The 22949-nt window shown below is 58.7% G+C and overlaps 1 protein-coding gene and 1 long non-coding RNA gene across 28 annotated transcripts in view; one reads left to right on the top strand and one right to left on the bottom strand.

The window, feature by feature from the left end:
• Positions 1–22949, top strand: part of MARK2 (microtubule affinity regulating kinase 2) — a 105423-nt gene that overhangs the window by 78426 nt on the left and 4048 nt on the right. For 6 of the 27 annotated variants that reach the window (XM_043518092.1, XM_043518079.1, XM_043518075.1 and 3 more), the window contains 15 exons: positions 3359–3412; positions 9557–9605; positions 10097–10162; positions 10274–10344; positions 10770–10826; positions 11071–11307; positions 11811–11930; positions 13050–13149; positions 13871–13983; positions 14281–14413; positions 15134–15336; positions 15589–15686; positions 17299–17457; positions 18736–18987; positions 20501–20527. In XM_043518092.1, the coding sequence (XP_043374027.1) occupies positions 3359–3412; positions 9557–9605; positions 10097–10162; positions 10274–10344; positions 10770–10826; positions 11071–11307; positions 11811–11930; positions 13050–13149; positions 13871–13983; positions 14281–14413; positions 15134–15336; positions 15589–15686; positions 17299–17457; positions 18736–18987; positions 20501–20527 (1739 nt within the window). The remainder of the gene's footprint in view (positions 1–3358; positions 3413–9556; positions 9606–10096; positions 10163–10273; positions 10345–10769; positions 10827–11070; positions 11308–11810; positions 11931–13049; positions 13150–13870; positions 13984–14280; positions 14414–15133; positions 15337–15588; positions 15687–17298; positions 17458–18735; positions 18988–20500; positions 20528–22949) is intronic. The other 21 variants (XM_043518085.1, XM_038409034.2, XM_038409029.2 and 18 more) reach the window with 6 other exon arrangements.
• Positions 599–21745, bottom strand: LOC122460906. Its single transcript, XR_006282520.1, has 4 exons — positions 21621–21745; positions 19381–19387; positions 2566–2572; positions 599–611 (listed from the first exon to the last, which is right to left on the bottom strand). It is a non-coding gene; the product is annotated as an uncharacterized LOC122460906 (long non-coding RNA).

Raw genomic sequence — 22949 nt, 5'->3', positions numbered from 1 at the left:
GCTCACGGCAGTGTAGACATATTCTCTCAGCCCTGCACTTGAACCACCATGTTGTGCTCCCTCCTGCTTGGAGCACTTTGCAAGCCTGTGAGGCCTCCAACCCGGAACAAGCGTGTGTGCTCAGAAATGCCAAGTACCATTCGTTGCCAAGCTGCCAGGCACCCAGCCCAGGCTCCCACTCCCCGGAGCAGATGGCAACAGATGCACCCCAGCATGTGGCTTTGCTGCAGCCGCTTGGGCCGTTACAGAGGCAGCCCTGAATCCTAGCCAGGGGCCAGGCAGGTTTATGCCACTGCCTTAAAGCCTTGTGTGCTTGTGGGAATGTGCTAGAACCCTGCTCTGCTCTGCAGGGCTGCAGGTGGGTGGAAGAAACCAGCCTTGTGTCTGCCTGGCTTTCCCATCCCGCCCCTCCAGGACAGGCCCTGCAGGCTGGGTGGGGGGTGACTAAGCATTCCCCCCCACCCCCAGCTGCACCTCTCAAGGGGCTGCCTAGTCTCAGGAAGGACGCTGGGGGCAGAGTGGGGCGAACAAACTGGGGAGCGATCAAGACCTTCTCTTTGCTCCTTGAGAGGCTGGGGCCCAGCCCCTGTGAGCTGCTCAGCCAGGCAGCGCTCCACACCAGGAGCCAGGGCAGGTGCCATTGTTCCCTCTTCTTTGGGGAGGCAGGTGGGTGTTCGTTCATGGGGCACACATGTATTTTTCACAGGAACAGAGCAGGCCCCATCTCACCATGTTTTTCCCAGGATAGGGAGCAAACAGAATCCAGCAGCTCACGGGTGGTTCTGCTTCCCCCCTGCCCCTCATACAGCAGCTCTACTGGGCTGCCTATTCGGGATGGTGGGAAGGGGGAAGGGCAGCCAGTCAGATGGGGGCATTTTCCTCTACAGACATTCCCCCCCCCCCCGCAAAATACCAGAGAAATGGTGCAGCTGGATTCAGTTTCCCATGGGCTGAGAGGCAGGGGCAGGCCGTTGGGTGAGCGTCCTTTTCCCCGCCTCCCAGCTCTGTAGGCTGTAAATAAGCCTTGGTGGCAGTGTGGAAATACCGGTTTGTTCACATGGGTCCTGCTGTTTGCACAGGCTGAAGAAGCCGGTTATCTCCAGCCTGAAGCCAGCGCCTGTTTCCCAACAGCTCTTGTAGCATTGTCACTGCTGAAACACCCCGGCTGCTCTTGGAGGGCATCTGTATTTGCAGCCTGCCCCTGCCTATGCTGCAGCCCAGAGCACTGGATTTGGAGCTCAGTTAGCACCAGCCTAACTTAGCCGCCCCCTCCAGCTACTGCAGTAGGGTCTGTTTGAGGGGCAGTAAGGGGCTTCCACTGAGGGGGGGGAGGAGAAATACTTCCTGAAGGGGGGGACTGCAGGAAGTGGAGGGGTTTTCTCATCCTGATTGATGGGCCCAAGTACAAGCACAGAAGCCAGGAAGGTGTGGGGCTGAATGTGTTCATGGCAACTCCCCAGGCTCTGAAGAGCCTTCCCTCTGTCCTACTTCAGCACATGCTGCCCCCCCAGCATTAACCCGTCCAGACTGGTGGGAGGGATTGACCCAGGTCAGCACTGCAGGTCAGTGCTGTGAGACTTAGCTGAGATCCCCTAGTGAGCCACATCCATCCCTGGGAGTCAGTGCAGGATCATCCCCAGTGCCTTATCTAAGTGTCCTGACTATGGAGCTCCCGCTTCATCCCCTGGGAGAGTTCCACAGCCCAACAGATCTGGCTCCCAACAGGTCTTAGCTCTTGGCTCTTCTTTGGTCTTTTTTAACCGCCTCACATCCAACCATCATTTGACCCTCTCTTCCTTTGCCATAATGGCCTTCAACACCCGTGATCAAACAACTGCTGCCCCGGTCCAGCCCTGGCTTAGCCTGTTGGCTCTTCACCTAACCCCTCCAGCCCTTTCAGTGTCTCCACTGAACTCTGACCTCGGGGAAGAGTTAAAGGGGCCTGGCAGGGCTGTGGTGCTGCTAGGCTAACCAGGCTTTTATAGTTGCACTGGGGCTCTGCTATTGTGTGTGTCCCTGGCTCTGAGGGGAATGGGAAGAGGAGGCATCAAGCTATTCCTCCCTGCTGTGCACACAGCAGAGCGTTTAGGATCCAAGGGAGGATGAAGTGTTGGTGTTGGGGCAGGTTTGCTGGCCTCCCATTGCTGACTGAGCCGCTGGAGGGAAAGGCGGATTGCATTACCCAGGGGGTCCTGGTTGGCTGAAGTGGCAGCTGGCCGTCCTTTCCCTGGATCATAGTTAAATGGGGCTCAGGGAGCTATAGCTCCCCTTTGCGAGACTTCTGTATTTTTCTGACATGCTGGCTTGCAGTGGGGCAGCTATAGCCAGTGGCTCGTGCAGGCCAGCTTGTAACAAGTGGTGTGTTTGCTGTAAAGGCTTTTTCAGCCTAGGGCTTAGTGCCCATGAGGAAGTGTTTGAGCAACATCTGTCCTCTGCCAAGGCCGGGTGGGCTCCAGATTAGCATCATGACCGAGGGTGATACCTGCTGAAACTCTGCCGTGTGTCTTGCCTTCCCTGGTCCTACTGAGTCTTGGAGGGGTCCTGTCTCAGTGCTTATGTATGCACCAGGTTGCTTTAGATTGATCTAGCTTCAGCCATTTCCGAATGGATCTAAGGCTTCATGCAGGGGATGAGTGCAAGTTGGGGAGTGTGTATGTGGATAAAGCCTTGACAGGAGTGTCAGGTGGGGTAGCAAGGGCTTGTCAAGCAGGGAGAGCCAAGCTTGGGTACCTGAGGAAAGGTGGAAATACCTTCCCCACCATCCTCACTGAGTGCCATCCCCCTGTTGTGGGTTACTGGGCTAAGCCGGCTAATCCCCGCCCAGATCGTTGGCCTCTCTGGAGCGCTCTGCCGCACACTGCTCACAGAACCTGATGATGTGCTAGCTGGCTGCCACCTCTGAGATTAGCCTGCAGGTCTGGCTCTCCAGTTGGCTCTCTCGAAAGGATCCAAGTTGAACACAATTTACTGCAGGTTCCCTACCCGACTCCAGGAACCTGCCACGTGTTTGTGTGACCCAGTGTCACTGCTTCATACCCGATTGGTCCAAGTCCTTGCGCCAAGATGAAGAACGGCCCCCACAGTCTGTCTGACACACACTGCCCTAAAATCTGAGTTTTCCCAAGGCTGTAAATTGCCTGCTGTCATCCCTGTGCTGGGCCTGCTGGGGCACTCGGTGGAACAGAGACACATTGTCATTAACCGGGGCAGCAGAGGCAGCTGCGAACAGCCAGCCTGAGGGTTGTCGGGGCCTCCATCCTTGTTTGCTCCTGCCTAGGATTCTCCCTCGGGCATGTTCTGCTCCAGCTTGTCCAACACTACGGGAGAGATAACTGAGCTCCCCTCTCTCCCCATCCAGGTGGCTGTGAAAATCATTGATAAGACGCAACTCAACTCATCAAGCCTGCAGAAGGTAAGGGCCCTGCCTCTGGATATTCAGACTGTGGGCATAGCACCCTGACAGAAGGAGGTGCTCTAAGTACTGCCTCCCCCCTAGTACTCCCTTCACTGTCATGGTGATGCTCCGCAATTAAACAGAGTAAAATCTCTGCCCAGCTGCTCGTGCTGTGTTCTGAGCCCTGCACTGTCCAACCACCTGCCTGTATAGGGGATTGGGAGCGTGGAGGTCTCTGGGATAGCAAAACCAGGTTCCGAGGGTGCAGTTTGCCAGCATAAGTGGCAATGGCGTGTTGTACTTCTGCTCTAACAATTGGACTTGGGAGCGAGGGCTGTACGTTCTGTCCCCAGCTCTGGGAGGGGAGGGGGTTCTAGTGGGTTACAGGGAGGTGGCTGGGGACACCCTAGTGGGTGGGAGCCAGGACTCCTGGGTTTTACTCCCAGCTCCGCCTAAGTAGAATGGGAGAGACTAAATGTTGCCTACCTTCGTGAAGTACTGGCTGAGTGACACTACAGAGCTGTGCCCCATGGGGTCAAAGCTAAGCAATTGGGTGCCCAATGCTCCATCCTGCTGAGGGCTGGCGGTCAGTCAGCCTCGCCCTGGCACCAGGGGGTCATGATGAGTCATAAATGGGGTCCCTAGAGTGGTGTGGGGGGGTGTGAATGCCCATGGGCACAGAATATCCTGCCCTGGGAGCTTGACTTTGTGCCCATTTCCCCCCTCCCCCAGGAATACAGCTCTGCTTGTGGGAAGCGAGTGGGGCAGGGAACCCACGCCAGCTGATCCCTTCAGCGTGCTCTGGGGTGTGACTGCTCCTTTTGCCTGCTCGGCAGATAACCCCCAGCTCCTGCAGGAGTCGGGCTCCAAATGGCCAAGGCTGTCACCAATCCTCCGTCCGCATGGGTCACCAGAAGGCCATGCAGGAGGTGCAGCACTCTGTGCTCAGACTACTCTGTGTCCTGTTTGACTCGGAGCCTGACACCAGCAGCCCTGCATGGCTTGGCAGCCGCTGGCACAGCCTTGTCAACAGAACCTGAGCAAAATGGCTGAGCTGGCAGCCGCTGTAGCTTGCAGGTCATGTTAGCACCCAGGGAGGGACAGGCGCGGGGCCTGGACCATGAGGCCTCTTGTATCCCATTCTCCCCATGTCAGGATGCATCTCCTGGAGCCACCTTGCCTCAGTGGCCCTCACTACCCCCTGGTGTGTCCCTCCCTGCCGAGATATAGGTCTCCCATATCTTCATCAGGCCTTCATTCCACTTCCCAGCACCACCTCTGGTTATACCAAGCCCCCTACTATGGGCTGGGTCCCGCTGGAGTGGAGGATGTGGAGCCCCTCACTGGATGGGCACTGTTGCCAGAGGAGTGCCAGCCCTAGGTACAGCAGATGCTTCCCCCCCAGCCAGACTTGAATAAAGGGAGCTGGGAGATGTGTGCTTGGAGCTTTCCAGCCGCCCTCCTGCCATGTGAGACCAGGGCCTGTGGCCCAGGTGATCTGTGTGCTGCCCCATAATGCACCTGGCCATCTGTGGAGGACTGATCCCTGCCAGCTCCTGCCTCTGTGAATGTTGGTCTCCGGCTTCTCCAGCTCAAGGCATAAATATGTGGCGCCTTCCCCCAGGAAGCCAGAGCACCCTGCAGAGGAATCCCTCCCCCCAATTCTAAAGCCAGCCATAGCAACCTTCGCATCCCCGGCAACCAGCACAGAGCTCTGCCCACCTCCAGAATCAGCCTCTCCAGCTCGTAGGCTCTGCACTCTGCTTTTGGCACATCCTGGAAGGGGGTGTCTAGTGGGTGAGGATGAGCTCAGCCCTGGGCCTCCTGCATGGGCGCCAGCGTTGCGTTTAACCCCTCCCTGCCCTGTGAGCTTCCAAGTCACAAGGCGGTTTGGTGCACTGGGCCCAGTCTTGGCCATGTTGAGGCGGAGTTGAGGCTGGAGGGGATGCTGGAGCTCTCTTTCCTGGGGGTTTCTCACCAGCCCAGCTGCTCATTGCCTTATTGTTTACTATGGTGTCCTGTAGGGGACTCTGGTAGATCAGAGCCCTACTGTGCCAGGCACCATACAAACGCATGATGGACACAGTTCCCTACCCCAGAGAGATTACGATCTAAGCACAAAGTTTTAATGCCTGACCCTGGGGAGCAGCTGTGTGTTGAGCAGTGGCTTATGGGATGTGCAAGGGCAAAGGGGAGCTCTCCTGTGGGAAGGGCATTATGGCATAGTGGGTAAAGCATCGGGCTTCTGGTGCAGTATCAGGGCATGCACCTATGTGTATGCGTATGGCTTTTGGTGCCCTGACTGCTTTTCTCTGGAGCTCTGAAGAGAGACGTGCCTTGTCCTGCTGGAAGGCTCTGTCCAGGCTTGCAAGCCAGCACAGAAGGGGTGCCCTCACTGACTAGTCCGGATGAGGTTTGCACCACTGCATCCACTGAGAGTCTCTGAAGTGGCTGGTGGAGGCATCCCTGTAGCCATGAGTGGAGAGCAGAGCTGATCCCCTCCTGTTTCTCTTCGTGCTGTTTGGCCCAAGCTATCCCTAAGTCCTTGGCTGTACCCCAGCCCCAGATGGAGGTGGGGCTGACAGATGGTTGCTGGAGGAAAAGCCTTTTGCTTTAAAGCCTCAATAGAGCCCCTTCCTAGAGCAGGGAGTTGGGGACTAATGCCTACAGAGAGGCTTGCTGCTGTCTTAGACTGTAGTTCAGTGGGTGACCAAGGTCTAGTGAGAACTGGCTCACTTGTGGCCCAGATTAGCCGGGAGCGAGTGCAGCTCTCTGGGGAGCGGGGAGCATTGTGTTCTAGCTCACCTGTGTCCCGGGCTAGCTGGGAGCAAGTGCCGATCTCTGGGAGCAGTGTGTTCTAGCTCACCTGTGTCCTGGGCTAGCTGGGAGCAAGCGCCGATCTCTGGGAGCAGTGTGTTCTCCGCTCAATGGACCATCTGGAAAGCTGTTGAGGATTCCTCAGGGCAAGGTGGGAGATGCATGTCACTGCGTCCTGGCCAGGCAGGAACCCAAGTGGACAGCTCCTGGGTTTCACACCTGGCCAAGCTCCCACCAGTGTGGGGCATTTGTGGATCAGGTGAATCCTGAACTAACATTAGTCCGGCATCCGGAGTGACTGGCTCTGTGGAAGCAGCCGTTGCTTCTGAACATCTGGCTGCCAGTTTTCAGTTTGGCTCAGTCTCCAGATGTTTGCTGGGGAGGTATTTATAGCTCTCTCCCATGTACGGTCATTAGTGAGCCCATAGACCGTTTAACTGCAGTGGTTTTGGGACGTGGGAAAGGGGGTGGGCTGCGTCTGCGCTGCCAGCTGCGCGAGGGAGGCTTCTCCTGGAAATCACTCTGTCACATTCCCACCAATTCCCAAAGGGAAGCCGTGATGCAGAAAATAGTGCCTGGGATGGGACCTCATTTTGTGCCCAGGCCCAAGGCACGTGCTCACTGAGTAAATGCGGCCAGGCTTGTGCCCAGGATCAGGGTAGCACTCAGCATGGCATCCCGAAAGCCTCAGGGATCTTCCCTGGCAGGTAGGTATCCCCTTCCCCCCCAATAGGGAAACTGAGGTACATACACAAAATTCATCAGTCCCCTGCTCTCTCCTCTAGCTTCTACTTCCTTTCCAGAGCGTGAAGCTGATCACAGGCGCCCTGACTGCTCCAGTGGCCAGAGCACAGTCCCTGCAGCAGCTGTCGCTGACCCATGGCCAATGTACCTAGAGCCCTGCCCTGGGCCCTCCTTGCCGATGTCGGAGGCGCCAGCGCAGTGTTCTCCTGTGCCATGTAGGACCACATGCTGTGTGCTGGGAGGCAGTTCCCCTGTTCGGGAGGGTTTGTAGCTGGCGGCAGGCCCCCTGAGGCTGGGGAGGAAGGGGCGATGGTGCCTGCTTTCCCATGGGCTGCAAGTGGGCTGCATCCACTCAGCTGTGTCACGCAGGAAGTTGAGCAAAGGCCTGAGAATCCAGAGACTGACCTCAAATTAGCCCAACTCACAGACCCTCCTGGAAAGGGAAAGATCTCCCCCTTCATTCCCCCCACACACGGAGGCTGAGCGAGCCGGGGCATGGAAGGTGCCGAGTGGGCATCCCTGCAAGCTAAGACGTGAGGTGAAGGGAAGGAACAGAGGAGAAAGCTCTGGGTTGTCTGTGGCTTGTTGCCTTGGTAACAAGGCAAGTGTTAGTCAGACACTTGGCATCGTTACCCGAGAGATAGCTGGGAGAACAGCGCTGGGGCCCATGTGTGGACGAGGGCTCAGTCCCCGGGCAGAGCTATGGGGGGGGGATAGCTAAGTGGAAAAGGGGGGGTCAGCCCAAGACAGAGCTGAGGAGGTGGGGGGAAGCTGTAAGTGGAAGGGGACACACAGCCCCACATCCCAACCATTCCCGCTTGCCTGCCAGGCTGGGCATTCAGCCCAAGCATACCCCATGGTCTGGCAGCATCTAAAGCATAGTCCCCTCCAAAGCCTGACATATCCAGGCAAATCCCAGCACCCAGGGGGCCTTGCTGTCTGGTCTCAGCTTGGGGCCTGTGCCACTGCTTCCTCTGTGGCCCCACCCACCTGGATCAGGAGTCTGGCAGATGCCAGCATGGCAATGCTGTCCCTGTGGGTTGCGCAAGGCAAGGGGGCAACTCCAGCCCCTTCCCTCCAAGGGATGTCTGCTTTGGGGCTCCCAGACAGACACAATTCCTCGAGCCCCACCCCACCATCAGCAAAAGGTAGCAATGCTCTGGCTCAAGACAGAATACAGAGGGGCCAACCCTTCAGACCCATGCTTGCTCCAACTCTCAGTCCCTGGAGCCATTGCCCAACCTTGAACCCTTTATGGTACACAGAGCAGCAGCTCAGTTTGACCTGGTGCTCACCTACAGAGCCAGATGCTTCAGGGAGCCAGTGTTCACATGCTGACATGCAGCCACCTCTGTGCAGGGGCATCACCCACAAAGGCCCTGTCTACTCTGCACTGTGCTTTCCCTCACAAGAGAGATCAGGCCCCAAAATCCTGTGCTGGCAGCTGATTCACTCCACACCAGAGGTGGCTGCATTTCATCATCATTGCCCTGGGACAGCTCTGGGCTCCTCTGTGGCAGAAGGTGCCGGATGAAGTGGCATCCCCTGAGACAACTGCATTTCCAGTCCAAGCTCAATCTCCTGGTGGTTAATTGCTTGTGCTGGGTTCTCTCTTTATCTTTTATGCCCATGACCAGCCACCTGAAGGTGAGAGAGTTAGTGTACTTCTGCTTTGCATGACAGGAGGTAATGTGAACCCTACTCCTCTGAATTAAGCAGTTGAGACCCTCCTGCGTCACATTAACTTTGAGGCAGGGTGGCCTAGTGGCTACAGCACTAACGTGCAACTCAGAACTTCTGGGTTCTAGTCCCAGCTCTGCTGTGACCTCCGTTCCTCAGTTTCCCCATCTGTAAAATAGGGATAGTGATTCTGACCGTCTTTGTAAAGCGCTTTGAGCTCTATGGCTGGGCAGCGCTATAGAAGAGCCAGGGATTATTAGCATAAGTGTGTGAGGGGCTCTGGCGTCTCTTCTGTTGTGGGTGCATCCACCTAGCCCAGCCAAGGTGGCAGGAGGCTCAGTCTCAGTCTCTGATTACCCTGGCTGGTTACACACAAGTGGATTGCTTTGTTAATTAATGGATTACAGTAACAAGATCTGTAATCTGGTGGGGATTCAGACCTGACCCCAGGGGAGAGGTAACACGCTCCCTCTTAATGGAATTGCTGTGTTGTCCAAACACACACTAAGCCGCTCAGCAGCCCTGTTGGGGGGCATTGTCCCTCTGCTTCCCATTTCCAAGATAGTTTTCAGACCCTTCTGCAGTGCAGCAGCCTCCTCTAGGTCTGAAACCTGGGACTGGTGAAGGGAGGCAGGACTCCCGGGTTCTAGTCCCTGCTCTGCTTGTGTGGCCTTGGGCAAGTCAGTTTTGCTTCCTGTGACAGTGCTGTGAGATCCTCCAGCTTTTGACAGGCAGATGCGTCTATGGGGTTGGTGGCTATATGGGCTGGCCACCCCACTCCAGCCTGGTCTCAAGGGTCCTGGTTCTGTGCAGTGACCCCTGGAGTAGGGGTCTGGGCCTTTGGGATACACTGACCTCGTACTATTGAGCCCCCCTTGCTGTTAACCCCAGCTGCATGCTCTTATCTCTGCTTTATTCCAGCTCTTCCGGGAAGTGCGAATAATGAAGGTTTTGAATCATCCCAACATAGGTGAGACTGTGCACAGAGCTTGTCCCCATCCCACGCTCACTCGTGTGCTGGGAGAGGGACGCCCAGGGGCAAGCTTCCGCCCATCCCAGTAGGGAATGCAGGCTCTAGCTGGTGAGTGTGAAATCCCCCAGACAGCTTATACCCTCAGGGTTGGAGAGCCACATACACAAGCCCTGGTGAGCTGGATTTCGTGCTCTTTGCAGTTGTGGCAGTTCTGAGTTGCAGTTCGCAGGCACCAGGAGAGCTCCCAGTGCTGATCTGGGCACGACAGCTAATGCCAGCACTGGATGCTCAAGTGGGCACAACTCCAGTTAATATGAGTGGGTTGGTGCCTGCACCAGGTTTGGCCCCAAGAGCCTCCTGCCATCACCAGCAGGGGGAGCATCAGTCCAATGATGCAGCCGGCCTGCCACGGCTCAGGCCAGCACTGGCGGGGCTCAGAGCCTGGAGCTACACAGGGTGCCCACTTCCCCCTGCTTTGTGTCTTGCAGTTAAATTATTTGAAGTCATAGAGACGGAGAAGACGCTGTACCTCGTCATGGAGTACGCCAGCGGGGGTAGGTGGGGGGGGCACCCATAACACCCTCCTGCCCTCAACCAGAGCAAAGGCTTCTGGGGGGCTCAGGCCCACACCCTTCTCCGTGTAATGTCTCTGTCACTCCCTGCAGGTGAGGTGTTCGACTACTTAGTAGCCCATGGAAGAATGAAAGAGAAAGAAGCCAGGGCAAAATTTCGACAGGTTAGTTCTGCTCCCGGTGACACGGGCCCTGACCCCTGGTGTAGGGGTGCTGGGCATTGTGTGGGCGTTAGCACACAGGCCTCTGAGCTAAAGGCCACCTGAGACAACGATCCTGCCATCCCCAATTAAGCCCAAGGCTGCCGAGGAGAGTCTGACCAAATCTGGTTTTAGCCTTGTGAAGCTCTGGGATGTGACAGGAAATTTTGGCGGCTGTGTAGGGGGCACTCACATCTCTGTCTGTAGCGGTGCCAGTGTGCTCAGATACCATGAGGTGCGGGAGCTGGGCTCAGCTTTCCTTTTGAGCTGTACAGTGAGGCTGAGGGGGACATAGGTTGATAGTGAAGCGTGATTGCATCCCCTTCCCTGCACGGGCAGCTCTGTCGTGAAGACCGCCCCCCCCATCTTGTTCTTCTCTTCCCTTCCAGATAGTGTCGTCTGTGCAGTACTGTCACCAGAAGTTCATTGTACATAGAGACTTGAAGGTAAGAGACACCCTCAGCAGGGCGTGGTGCTGCTAGAGCCCCTGTTCAGATATGCTCCCTGCCCATTAAGGTGCCAATCCCACTACATTGATCCCTTCCCCTCAACTGGCTATGGGACTCGCCCTCAGTTTTGCCAATGCCTTTCCATCCCAACTCACAGCCCCATTGGCTGTCCTCTCTCCCTACCCTGCGAGGGATGCCCAGGCAGCAGTGACCCCCCTGCCATGTTGCTCGTACCCTGCAGGCCGAGAATCTGCTGCTCGATGCCGACATGAACATTAAAATCGCCGACTTTGGCTTCAGCAATGAGTTCACGTTTGGGAACAAGCTGGACACGTTCTGTGGGAGCCCTCCCTATGCTGCGCCGGAGCTCTTCCAGGGTAAAAAGTACGACGGCCCCGAGGTGGATGTTTGGAGCCTGGGCGTCATCCTGTACACCCTGGTCAGCGGCTCGTTGCCCTTCGATGGGCAGAACCTCAAGGTGAGTGGGCATGGCACCCCCACTTCTGCCACTGGCGGTTCCCCCATGGCGCATGGGATAGGCCCATTCAGCCCCTGGCACCTGTCCCCCCGACATGCACTGAGGGAGTGCTGAGCATGCTGGCAGCTTGCATACACACTGTGTGCACCCCGAGTAGGGATGGGAGCCAGGACTCCTGGTTCCATTCCTAGATCTATGAAGGGAGTGGGTAGAGCTGCGATTCCTGGGTTCTGTTCCCTGTTCTGATACGGGCAAAGTGTCCGGTGATTAGAGTCGGGCTCGGAGCTAGGAGTCCTGGATTCTGTTCTTGGTTCTCTGATTTGTCTGATCCTGGTAAGTTGTTGGTTTTTTTCCCCATCTGCCTAATGAGGATAATCACATCCCGCACCTCTCCTTGCATAACAGACTTGGGGTTTGTGTGTGTGGACATCATCTGTGTGTACTCACGTGTGTCTCCGTGCACCCACCCCCAGCCCTCCTGCTAACCCTTCCTTTCCCCCCAGGAACTGCGGGAACGGGTCTTGCGGGGCAAGTACCGGATCCCCTTCTACATGTCCACAGACTGTGAGAACCTGCTGAAGAAATTCCTCATTCTCAACCCTAGCAAGAGAGGCACTTTAGAGGTGATTGGGGGGCAGGAGGGTCCTGCCAGTGCATCCCAGCAGAGTCTCCTGTGCCACAGCTGGCTGTTCCCACTGCGCTAGTTGGACTGTTCTCAGACCAGGCACAGGCCCTGCCGTGGCATCCAGAGGAGTGGGTCTGGCTTGGTACCAGAGCTGGGAGTTGTTGTGTGTCCTCAGTGCTGTGGGACCCGCTCTGTGGGGAGCATTCTACGGAGAGGGTGGGAGGGCCTGGCACACTGGTACAAGGAGGGAGTTCCTGCTGCCAGGCCTACCCCACCCCCCTCTGCAGTAGGGCACTCTGATCTTTCTGCTATGTTCCTTCCCCAGCCTGGAGCTAGCACAGGGGCGAAGGCCCCTCCAAAGGCTGCACTCGGGGCTCACTGCCCTATCTCGTCCCGGGGAAGGCTCCTGGCTCCCCAGGCAGCCCACTGAGACAAAATGGGGCTGGGGCAATGGCCTAGGAGCCTGCCTGCCTCCCTCAGTGCTCATCTGCAACAGCAGCTTCCCCCCAGTCAGGCCAGTGGGCCCATCTAGCCCAGCATCCCCCCATCAAACCAATGGGCCCAGCCAACCCAGCATCCCTGCCCCGCCCCATCAAACCAGTGGGTCCAACCAATCCAGCATTCACCTCTGTCACCAGGCCAATGGAACCCAGACACCCTGGTATCCCCCCAGACTCTGCCACTCTGGGTCAGGTCCATGGGTCCCAGCCAGCTCAGTATATCCCTCCCACTCTTCCCGATGGGCCCAGCCAGCTCAGTATAGCTGCCCACCCTCCCCACCGTAGATCAGATACATGGGTCCAGCCAGCCTGGCATCCCCCCAGTTCCTGCCACTCTGGGTCAAAGCCATGGGCCTGTGCAGTCCAGTATCCCTCCCCACCCCACCCAATCAGACCCATTGGCCCCTCTGGTCTAGGATCCTCTCTCCAGCAGTGGCCTGTACCTTGATGCTCCTGAGGAAGGCTCAAATCCCTCTCAGTGCTGGGCCCATTGGGTGCCTGACGCACCTTGTGGGAGGCGGGCTCCTTCAATGGCTGCATAGTGGGGGTTGAGGTGAATGTTGCATCCCCGGGTGCCCGCTGCCCATCTCTCTGCTGACTCCCCCTCTCCACTGCAGCAAATCATGAAAGACCGCTGGATGAATGTGGGGCACGAGGACGACGAGCTGAAGCCCTACATTGAGCCCCTCCCTGACTACAAGGATCCACGGCGGACAGGTGCGGCACCAGAGTGCCTGGGGGCATGGCAGCTTGGAGAGAGCAGACAAGCCAGTGGTGCTGCCTGTGCCTTGGCCTTGGTGCTCTCCATCCCTGCCCTGTGTACACGGCTCCCCCCTCTGCAGTGGGGCGGGAGATAACTAAGGGGTGCAAGGAGCTCTGCTGAAGAGGCAGTGGGGTCTCGTGACTAGAGGGAGCTGAGAATCAGGATGTCTGTGTTCATTCCCAGCTCTGGGAGGGGAGTGGGGGCTGAGCGCCAGGACGCCTGGGTTCAATCCCAGCTCTGTCACAGCAGCTGTTCCCCACTGGATCAAACTACTGTGCCAGTTTGACCAATGCAAAGTGTCATCATCCCCCCAGTACCTGCTGCTAGGGGGCAGTTGGTGCCAGCAGGTGATTTGAGCCTTGCCATGGGAAGCACTGAGCTATTCAGTGGCACCTGGGAGCTACAACAAGCCAAGCCAAACACCTGGACCTGCTCCCTTTCCAGCTGCCTATCACCCAGGCACTCCTCCTGGACGGGCACCTTAGTGGGGACCTACACAGTCAGTCAGTCACCCAGTGCTGTGCACAGTTGGACTGGGGCTGTGGGCTGTCTCGGTGCCAGGGCACCCTTCTCCCTGTGCTCATCAGCGGTGCCCCCTGTGCCTGACCTGTGCCAGGCGGGGTGTGAGGCTGTGCCTGGGGGACTCCTCACCACGGCATGTTTGTTTCTCCACAGAGCTGATGATCTCCATGGGGTACACGCGGGAGGAGATCAAGGACTCGCTGGTCGGGCAGAAGTATGACGAGGTCATGGCCACTTACCTGCTGCTGGGATACAAGAACTCAGAGGTGGGTGCTGTGGGGAGGTGGGCTCCAGTAGCAATCACACAGCTCTGTCAGCTGCTCCCCGGCCGTCCCCGCCCTGGCCTCTGGTAGGGGCTGTTTTCCAACACCCTTGTGATTCCACGACGATCTTTCTGGGCAGTGATTGAGTTGAGGCCCTGGAACTGGCCATCCCCATGGTGCCAGCCTGTTGCCAATGCAGGCTTTTGGCAGTGAAGGCTGGTGCAGTATCCATGCCCTACGCAGCTCCCTGCCATTCCCTGGAGCTCTCTGGAAACCCTGGCCTGTCTCCTGTACTTCCAGCTGGATAACGACAACATCACGCTGAAGCCGAGGCCTCCGGCCGAGCTGGCCAACAGTAGCGCCCCCTCCCCCTCGCACAAGGTACAGCGCAGCGTTTCGGCCAACCCCAAGCAGCGGCGCTTCAGCGACCAGGGTGAGTACCCCCCAGGCAGCGCCCCGCTGGCCACCTGGAGCCTCTCAGAGCCAGGGAAAACAGCAAAGCTGCTAGCTAGTCTGGCAGTTAGCTCTACGGGATGGGTCTAGTGGTTGCAGCGGGGAAGGCTGGGAGTCTCCTGCTATGGACTAGCAATGTGACCCAGGGCAGCCCTTTTGATAGCGATGCTGTGAGCTCTGCTAGTGGGAAGGGCTAGAGAAAGGGGGCCCTGCTCTCAGCCATGACTGGCAGCGGTTTCCACTCTGGGGTGCCACTCCCCCTTGGGTCTGCAGTCTCTCTCCCTGGCCTCCTCCCTCAGGCCATGGTCCCAGGGCCGCGTGACGCACAGCCCCCTTTCAGCAGCAGGAGCTGGAATCCATCAGCAAGCAGGAACACCAAGCTACTCTAGTCTCCTGGCATGGGGGTGTCTAGGGCAGCCAGCCTGGCACCTGTGCTGATGGTGGAGAGCCAGAGTCAAGTGGGGCAGGTGGCAGTGGAGGGGAATGGTTCCCAGCCAGGTAGTGATGCTGGGTGGGGACATTGAAGCAGAGCTTGGGGCCCCTGGCTGGGTGGCAGTGGCAGTGAGTAGGGAGATGGTACTGAGGTGGGATGGTTCCTGGCCAGCCTGGGTGGTGGTAGGGACATGGGGGACCCATGGACCCTGGCTGGCCAGACAGCAGCAGCAGGGGCTGGGGTCCATCTGGTGCTGCCCATACTCAGCCCGCAGGCCCGTCACTGTCATTGCAGTCCCTGCCATCCCCACCTCCACTTCATACTCCAAGAAGACCCAGAGCAACAACGCAGAGAACAAACGCCCTGAGGAGGAGCGTGAGGCTGGGCGCAAGGCCAGCAGCACTGTCAAAGTGCCCGCCAGCCCACTGACCGGGCTCGAGAGGAAGAAGAGCACGCCCACCCCATCCACGGTCAGGACTCCTGAGTCGTGTTCCTGGCTCTGGGAAGGGAGGGGGGCCTAGTGGGTTGGGGGCAGGAGGAGCTGGGAGCCAGGACTCCTGGGTTCTATTCCTGGCTTGATTGCAGACTTGCTCTGGGAAGTTGAGTGAGTCACTTCACCTCTGTGCCTCAGTTTCCCCCTGTGCAGGATGGGCCTTGGATGAGGTGAGGGGTAGCAAGTGTCAGATGCCCCCCATTCACTCCATGTCTGTCCCCCCCAACAGAACAGTGTCCTCTCCACCAGCACCAACCGGAGCCGGAATTCCCCCATGCTGGAGCGGACTAGCCTGGGCCAGAACTCCATACAGAATGGCAAGGACAGGTAGGGATCCCCGGGCAGTCCCGGATAGGAGGCTAGATGGGGGCCATCCCATCCCTGGGAGCCTTGGAGTGCCACGCTGGGAGTCTGCCGGGGCATCTGTCTCCCATCTGTGCCACACTGGGGCCCTGGGGCTCGGCAACACCACAATCTCTGCAAAGTGCCCCACTTCAGGGAGCGCACTGTATCCAGGGCTGAGGAGGGGGCTTCCTGCCTGGGCAGCAGGGACCCTGGCATGGCAATGCGGGAGCTGGCAGCTCTCCCCTTCCAGTGCCCAAGGGAGCTGACTCGCTGCTCCCTGGGGACTGCTGCTCATTTTGCCACCCTCATAGATGTAGCAAGCGTGGGAGGGGCAGTAGGCAAGGGGGTCATGCCAGACCCCCAACCCAGGGTTTGGCTCGCACCATGCTGCCTCTGCGCGTTCAGCTGTGGAAGTCCTAGGCCAGTACCCTGCCCACTCCCACAGCCTCTGGGCTCCGCGTGCCTGTTACCCCATGCCCAGTTCCCCTCTCCCTTCCCCATACCTGCTGACTGGGCTCTGTGTATCCCCTGACCCCTCCCCTGCAGTGCCTGGGGACTGGGCTCTGTGCTCCCTGCTGTGTCCCCGTCCCCCCCCAGTGCCTGGGGACTGGGCTCTGCACATCGCGCTGTTCCCCTCCAGTGCCAGGTGACTGGGCTCTGGGTGCCTGGCTGCTTCTAGACCTTACTGAGCTCAGACTGAGGAGCGGCAAAAGGTTCCCCATCTGGAGCAGGACACCCCCATCCCTTCCCATTGCTGCTGCTCCATCTCCGCTCCTGTTCATTGTGCACCCAGCATCCCCCACTGCTGCAGGGCCCCAGTTGGGGGAGAGGCTCCATGCCCACCTGCACCCCACTGCCCATGTCGTTTATTTTACCCCTCACCTTCATCAGCACCCACCCCATGCCCATTCTGCATCTGAGTGTGTGTCCCTCCCTCCCCCATATACACATATACTGGGCTGTATAATGTGTATCTTGCTCCCTGATCTGTCTCTGCCAACATGGGGCTGTATCTCTAGGGCAGCACAGGGGGGCTGGGTATTTCCCTTCCTGAGTGGGCTTACGTCTTCTTGAAAAATTGTAAGATTCTAAAATGGGGTGTCCCCACCCCCAAATCTCTGTAGGGAATGTGACAAGGGGGCCCTAGCAGGGCTAGGGGACTGAGATATTGAGGCCTTTCTTTTCTAGAGGTCATTGGCTCCAGTCCAGCCGCAGGGCAGGGGACTGGCTCGCTCATGGTGGTGGGGAATGGGATCTGGTGCCTTTCCCTTCAAGGGGGCGCTGGCTCCACTCCAGCCCCAGGGCAGGAGCTGCTGGCTGGCTCATGGGGTAGGGCTTTCCTTTTAGGGTGCACAGAGCGAGAGTTGTTCCTTGATCCTGGGGCCAGCTAAGCTTGGTTCTTGGGCTGGTGGCAGTGCCAGACCTGGGACCCAGAGAGCAACCCAGTCACCCCTCAAGTCCCAGCACTGTGGAGGAGGGTAGGTGGGAGAGTCCTATAGATCCTGAGAGCAGGTGCAGCTCTGGATACAGCCTCACGTCCCCTTCCCCTCCCCTCCCTTTAAATCTGTGCTTCTCCCCTGCTTTTGTTTCCTAGTTTAACCACTCCGGGGTCCAGGGCTTCCACGGCTTCCGCTTCCGCCGCCGTGGGCTCCGCACGCCCGCGCCAGCACCAGAAATCCATGTCTGCCTCGGTGCACCCCAACAAGCCCACGCTGCCCCCCACTGAAAATAACTGTGAGGCCCAGAGACCCAGGCAAGTAGGCAGGCAGGGTGCCCCTAGTGTCTGCTCCTCGCTCACTTCCTGCTCACCCCTCCCTGGGCCACAGGGCCTGCAAGTGAGTGAGCAAGAGGGTGCTGGGCCATGGGGCCCAGCAGAGGTGGCAACCCCCATGTTTGTCCATGGTGGGTGACACCAGGTGATCCCTGCAGTCCGTGCTGTCCAGGGACCCACCCAACCACTCAGGGAAGGGATGGCTAATCCCATGATCCTGAAGCCAGAACTGGGGGAAGCTTATGCAGGGCTGGAGTCTCAGCCCTGGGTTAACGTTCCCTCCACATAGCCCCTGCTAGCCACTCCCTAGGTTCCCCACACACACTAGTTCTCTGCGCCCCAGCTGATCTGTGGTCTCCAGCCACAAGGGGAGTCTTAGGGGTCAGCTGCTGGAGATAATCATCTGCTGCACATCTAGCTGGCGGGGAACGGTCCCCACTGAGGCCTTGTGCAACCAGAGATGGAGACCCTGGGACAACTGGCCTCCTTGGCACCTCCACTCCTGCATGCGAGAGTGCCCTGTCTCCCCTCTCCTCCCAGGCACTAAGGAGCCACGCTGTGCAGGGAGGGGCTGGGGTGGGGGGCAGGATCTTAACTGACATGGCTTTTGTAGCTGCATGTCTGCTTCACTTAATATTGTTACCAAGGGTATGTCTACACTGTAATTAAACACCCGCGGCTGGCCTGTGTCCTTTGACTCAGGCTGCAGGGCTGTAAAACAGCAGCGTAGATGTCCAGGCTCAAGTTCCAGAGCCCTGCAAGCCTGAGTCTGCAGACACAGGCCAGCCACGGGTGTTTAAATGCTGTGTAGACTGGCTGAGGGACTGGCTGGCTTGGGGGCCAGGGAATGGGATATGGGATCATTCCTCTCCAGTGGGCACCCGCTCTGATCTGGCCCAGGGTGGGGGAAACTGGCTTGCTTAGGGGTATGGGGAATGGTGTACAGGTTCATTCCTCTCCAGGGGGCACCAGCTCTGATCTGGCCCAGGGTGGGGGGAACTGGCTTGCTTAGGGGTATGGGGAATGGTGTACAGGTTCATTCCTCTCCAGGGGGCACCAGATCTGATCTGGCCCCAGGTTACCCCACCATCAGTCTCTTGGATTCATTTGGTACCCACTGTATGGTTGGCACCAGGGTGGCACCTGTGTCAGGAAGTGAGTGGATGCTGGCAATTGGTGCCCCCTGCAGACTGGAAGCCTCGGGGGGCTGGGCATGTCTCCCAGCACTGCCACCTGACTGGATCTCTGCCCCCACAACAGCACTGCCCCCCAGAGGATCCCGGTGGCTTCACCCTCTGCCCATAACATCAGCAGTGCCATCCCAGAACGCACCAACTTCCCGCGGGGCATCTCCAGCCGCAGTACCTTCCATGCCGGGCAGCTCCGGCAGGTCCGGGACCAGCAGAACCTCCCCTACAACGTACCACCTGCCTCACCCTCTGGGAACAGCCAGGGGCGCAGGGGCGCCTCCGGCAGCATCTTCAGCAAGTTCACCTCCAAGTTTTCGCGCAGGTGAGGGGGGAGGGGGGACTGTGTTTGTCTGTGCCATGCGGGGGGGAGAGGAAGGTGTTTTGCTGTTGTTGGCTCGCCTGCTCTTAGAATACCTGCATCCCCGGGCCAGGGAGAGGCGCAGAGCATCCTGGGCTGGCAGGCAGCAGTGAGCCCTCTGCGCATCCCTGGCAATGGCACTTGTGAGCAAGCTGTATATTGTGCTGTGCCAGGCACTGGGGTTGGCACCCCAGGGCTCCCAGCTGGCTCATCACTCCTCTGCGCTGTCATCTGTTGCTGTCTGTGTTGTGCAGCTCTGATCTGGCTTAGGCGGCCCTTGGCATCTGTGTAAAGTCCTGTATCGCAAAACCACCATGTGCCCATGGCAGGGGGCTCCAGGGTGGGACTGGGGGGCACTGCAGAGCTGTGTTTGGGGGGGCAGGGCTGGGATAATGGGGGCTGCTGGTTGGGGTTGAGGGGCACTTGCAGAGCTGTGTGGGAAGTCCTGGGCTTGAACAGCAGGGGGCTGTGGATCAGGTTTGAGGGGCACCAGCAGATCTGGAGGGCAGGGCAAAAGCAGGGGATACAGAAGTGGGAAACGAGCCTTTTCAGGCAGTGAGCACAAAGTGGGGGCACGTTGCCAGTACAAGGGGGCACTTCGGGTAGATGCCAAGTGAAGGGAAGAAATGTCTCTCTAAGGCCAGCAGCCAGGCGAGCTGCCCCTGAGCACAGGACCATACCGAGGATTGGGCTGGATGGCCCAGGGCCTGTTTGTACCGGGGAGTGTCTTCTAACCCCTGCCCCAGGGCTGCCTCCTCCAGAACTCACAGGGTAGCTGTAAGACTGCTGCTGGGCCCCCAGGGGACAATGGAGACCACAAAGGCTGGGGGCTTGTGAAATGCCTGGAGTTGGTATGTTCTAGTGGGTTAGAGCGTGGGGGGAGGGGACTGGGAGCCAGGACTCCGGGGTTCTATTCCCAGTTCTGCCTCCAGTGATGCCTTGGGTGACTCTTCTGCTGTGTCTGAGTGGCAGATTACCCCCAGTAAAATGGGGCTGATTTCTGGGGGGGAGTTTGATCAAGTGCTCTGAGCTTCACAGCCTCTGCCCTGATCCCTCCTGCTGTTGCTCGCTGGGGCGAGGGTTGGCTGCTTCCAGGAACCTGGGAGAGGAGCCATGGGTCCCCGGAAACCAACATTCCCCTTCGTGGTGGCAGCTCCCCCCTCCTTCTGCTTAGGCACTAACCCCACTCCACCCAGCACAAGCTGCTTGCTTCTGTTCCTCTCTCTGGGAGGGGAGTGGGGTTCAGTAGGTTGGGGGACAGGATTCCTGGATTCTATTCCCAGCTCTGCAGGGAGTGGGGTCTAGTGGTTAGGTGTGGCTGAAGGTCTTGTGCTGTGGGTGGGTGTGTAGGGGCAGTGCTGCCTTGCCCCATGGCGTGGCACCATCTCATCCCCATGTCTCTCCTTTCCCCGTGGGCTGGGGTCTTGCAGTGATGCACCCAACATTCTCCTTCTCTTCTCTGTTTGTGTTTTTGTAGAAATGTGTCTTTCAGGTTTGCCAGAAGGTAGGCATCTCTCTGGATTTGTCCTATCCATCCCATACTAACCCCGTCCCACCCCATCTGCTGGGGGTCAGGGCTGGTGCCCCAACAGCAGCTTAAAGGGACAATGGGCTTATTGGCCTCCTCTTGCCTAATGAGCTGGCTAGAATCCCCTCCCCTGAGGGCAGCCTGCTCAGGAGGGGTCACCACTGTGGGCATGCGCCCCTACACCTGGCTCTGCGTCTTCCAATTCCCCCTACATCCATGAGGCTGGGGGAAGAGTCCCTGCCATCTCAGTCATAGCCTAGCACAGGTGGCAGGGTGGCATGGCATGGGGCCTGATAAGCTGCACTGTCCCTTTAAGGGGGCCCTGCCTCTCCCTAGTGAGCAGGCTGCGGCTCTGATCTCAACTGGACCCACCCCCCAGACTAACCCTCTCCCTGTGCATGTGGCACTAGGAGTGGGGCTTCGTGGGGTACTCACCATGGCTGCTAACCTACTGGGAATATGCTCTAGGGGGGCTGCCAGGGTAAGGGGCTGCTTCAAGGGGTGCTTGGCTGCTCTTGAAGCAGCACCCCCTCCATGCTTCATTCTCCAATCCAGAGAGTTGGCAGGGTGCCCCCTACAGTAGCTGACAAACATGGCCAGGTTCTTCACCAGTCAAGCCACCCACCCACATATGGCCTGGACTGTCACCACTCCCTATGAGGAGAGCCAGGCGTGGGTCCTCCGCCTTGGCCCCACCAGGAAACAAGCTCCACAAGGACCTTCCCTCCCTCACGGTGGTCGCTTCCATGACAAAATAGAAAGGATAGGCCCTGTGCCCAGTGGGCAGAGCAGAGGGAGCTAGGAGTCAGGACTCATGGCAAAGCTGTGGGGGCAGGGCTGAATAGCAGAGAGCTGTGGGTCAGGATTTGGGGGCAGGGCTGGGGCTGTGGGTTGGGATGGAGGGGCACAAGCAAGCTGGGGAATGGAGGTCAGGATGGAGGGGCCCAGGCAGGGCTGGGACAGAACCCTGGACTCTAGCTGCTCTTGGCCTTGAGAGTCTGTGGGGAGGTGGCGGCTGCGCTGTGCTGCATGGCTCCCTGCATGACTGTGCCTGTAACCGCCCCGTAACCAGCTGGGCTTCAGGCTGCTGTGCAGGGGGGGAAGAGTTGGGATTTGGCTGTGGATTTATGTTGTCTGTCTGCCCCCACTCCTGTGTCCCCTTCTGTGCCATTTCCTCACTAGCTATCAGAGCTGGGATCAAGGCCCTGGCACTGTTTGTGCCCCAGGCTGGGTGTCATCCTAGGAATCCCTCCGCTGAGGAGTTGAGCAGCAGGTCTCCAGCAGGAGATGGCTGATACAGGGATTAGGTGGCTGCTCTGACCTCTGACGCTGGCCATGCGGGGGCGCCCATCCCCTGGGACTTGTGCTGCTGTCAGTTGGTCCCTGGGTGCCGGGGGCTGGGCTTGGGCTGGGCCGTCGTGCCCTGGGTGAGAGCAAGCATGAGGCTGTGTGGGCTGGGGGCCGTCCCCAGGGGAAGCGAGGGTGGGGCAGTGGTGAAATGGGGATCAGCGCTGATGCCTCTACTGGGGCAGGGTGGTTGGTGCAAGGCAGGACTCGGGCTGCCTTAGCTGAGCCAGGGCTTGCCACAGATCAGGGCTCCGGGGTTCTGCTCCCTACATGCAGGGTGGGAGTTGGATGGAAAGTGGGGGGATTCCCCCAACCCAGCCCCCTCCACCCCCACCCCTGCCTGGCTGCTGGCTGGAGCCTGCCCCTCTCCCTGCTTCTGGGAGGCTGTGTCCTTGGCCCAGGGGCTGCGCGGCAGGTGGACTCAGAGGACAGTGATCAGCAGCATCATGTGACAGGGAGGCACCCCAAAAAGCCATGGAGAAGGGGGTCTCTAGTCGGCTTTCCTCCAAGCACATCTGGGGGGAAAGGAGCGGGGGGTTGGTATTGTCCTGGCTCTGACCCAGTTCTGCCCCTTCATTATTGAGAAGAGCAGATGACAGACTTGTCCCTGCCCCCGGATCTGCTTCTGAATGGACTCTAGCTCTGGGGGGGTGAGTGGGGCCTAGTGCGTTAGAGCAGGAGGGGCTGGGAGCCAGGACTCCTGGGTTCTATCCCCAGCTCCAGGTGGGGTGTGGGGGGCTGGGAGCCAGGACTCCTGGGTTCTATCCCCAGCTCCAGGAGGGGTTTGGTTGGGCTTGGAGCCAGGACTCGTGGGTTGTATCCTCAGCTCAGGGCGGGATTGGGGGGCTGAAAGCCAGGACTCCTGGGTTCTGTCCCAACTCCAGCAGGAGCGTGGGGGGGCTGGGAGCCAGGACTCCTGAGTTCTGTCCCCAGCTCTGGGAGGGGCATGTGGGGGCTGGTTCCAAAACTCCTCCTGGGCTCTTTTCTCAGGTCCATAACTCACTGTGCCATTCTCAAACTGGCCCGAGCTCTGTGGTGCAGGGGGTGGGCG

This window comes from Dermochelys coriacea, chromosome 7 (assembly GCF_009764565.3).
Source record: "Dermochelys coriacea isolate rDerCor1 chromosome 7, rDerCor1.pri.v4, whole genome shotgun sequence".
NCBI lineage: Eukaryota > Metazoa > Chordata > Testudines > Dermochelyidae > Dermochelys > Dermochelys coriacea.
This window is presented reverse-complemented; position numbering and strand designations above follow the sequence as displayed.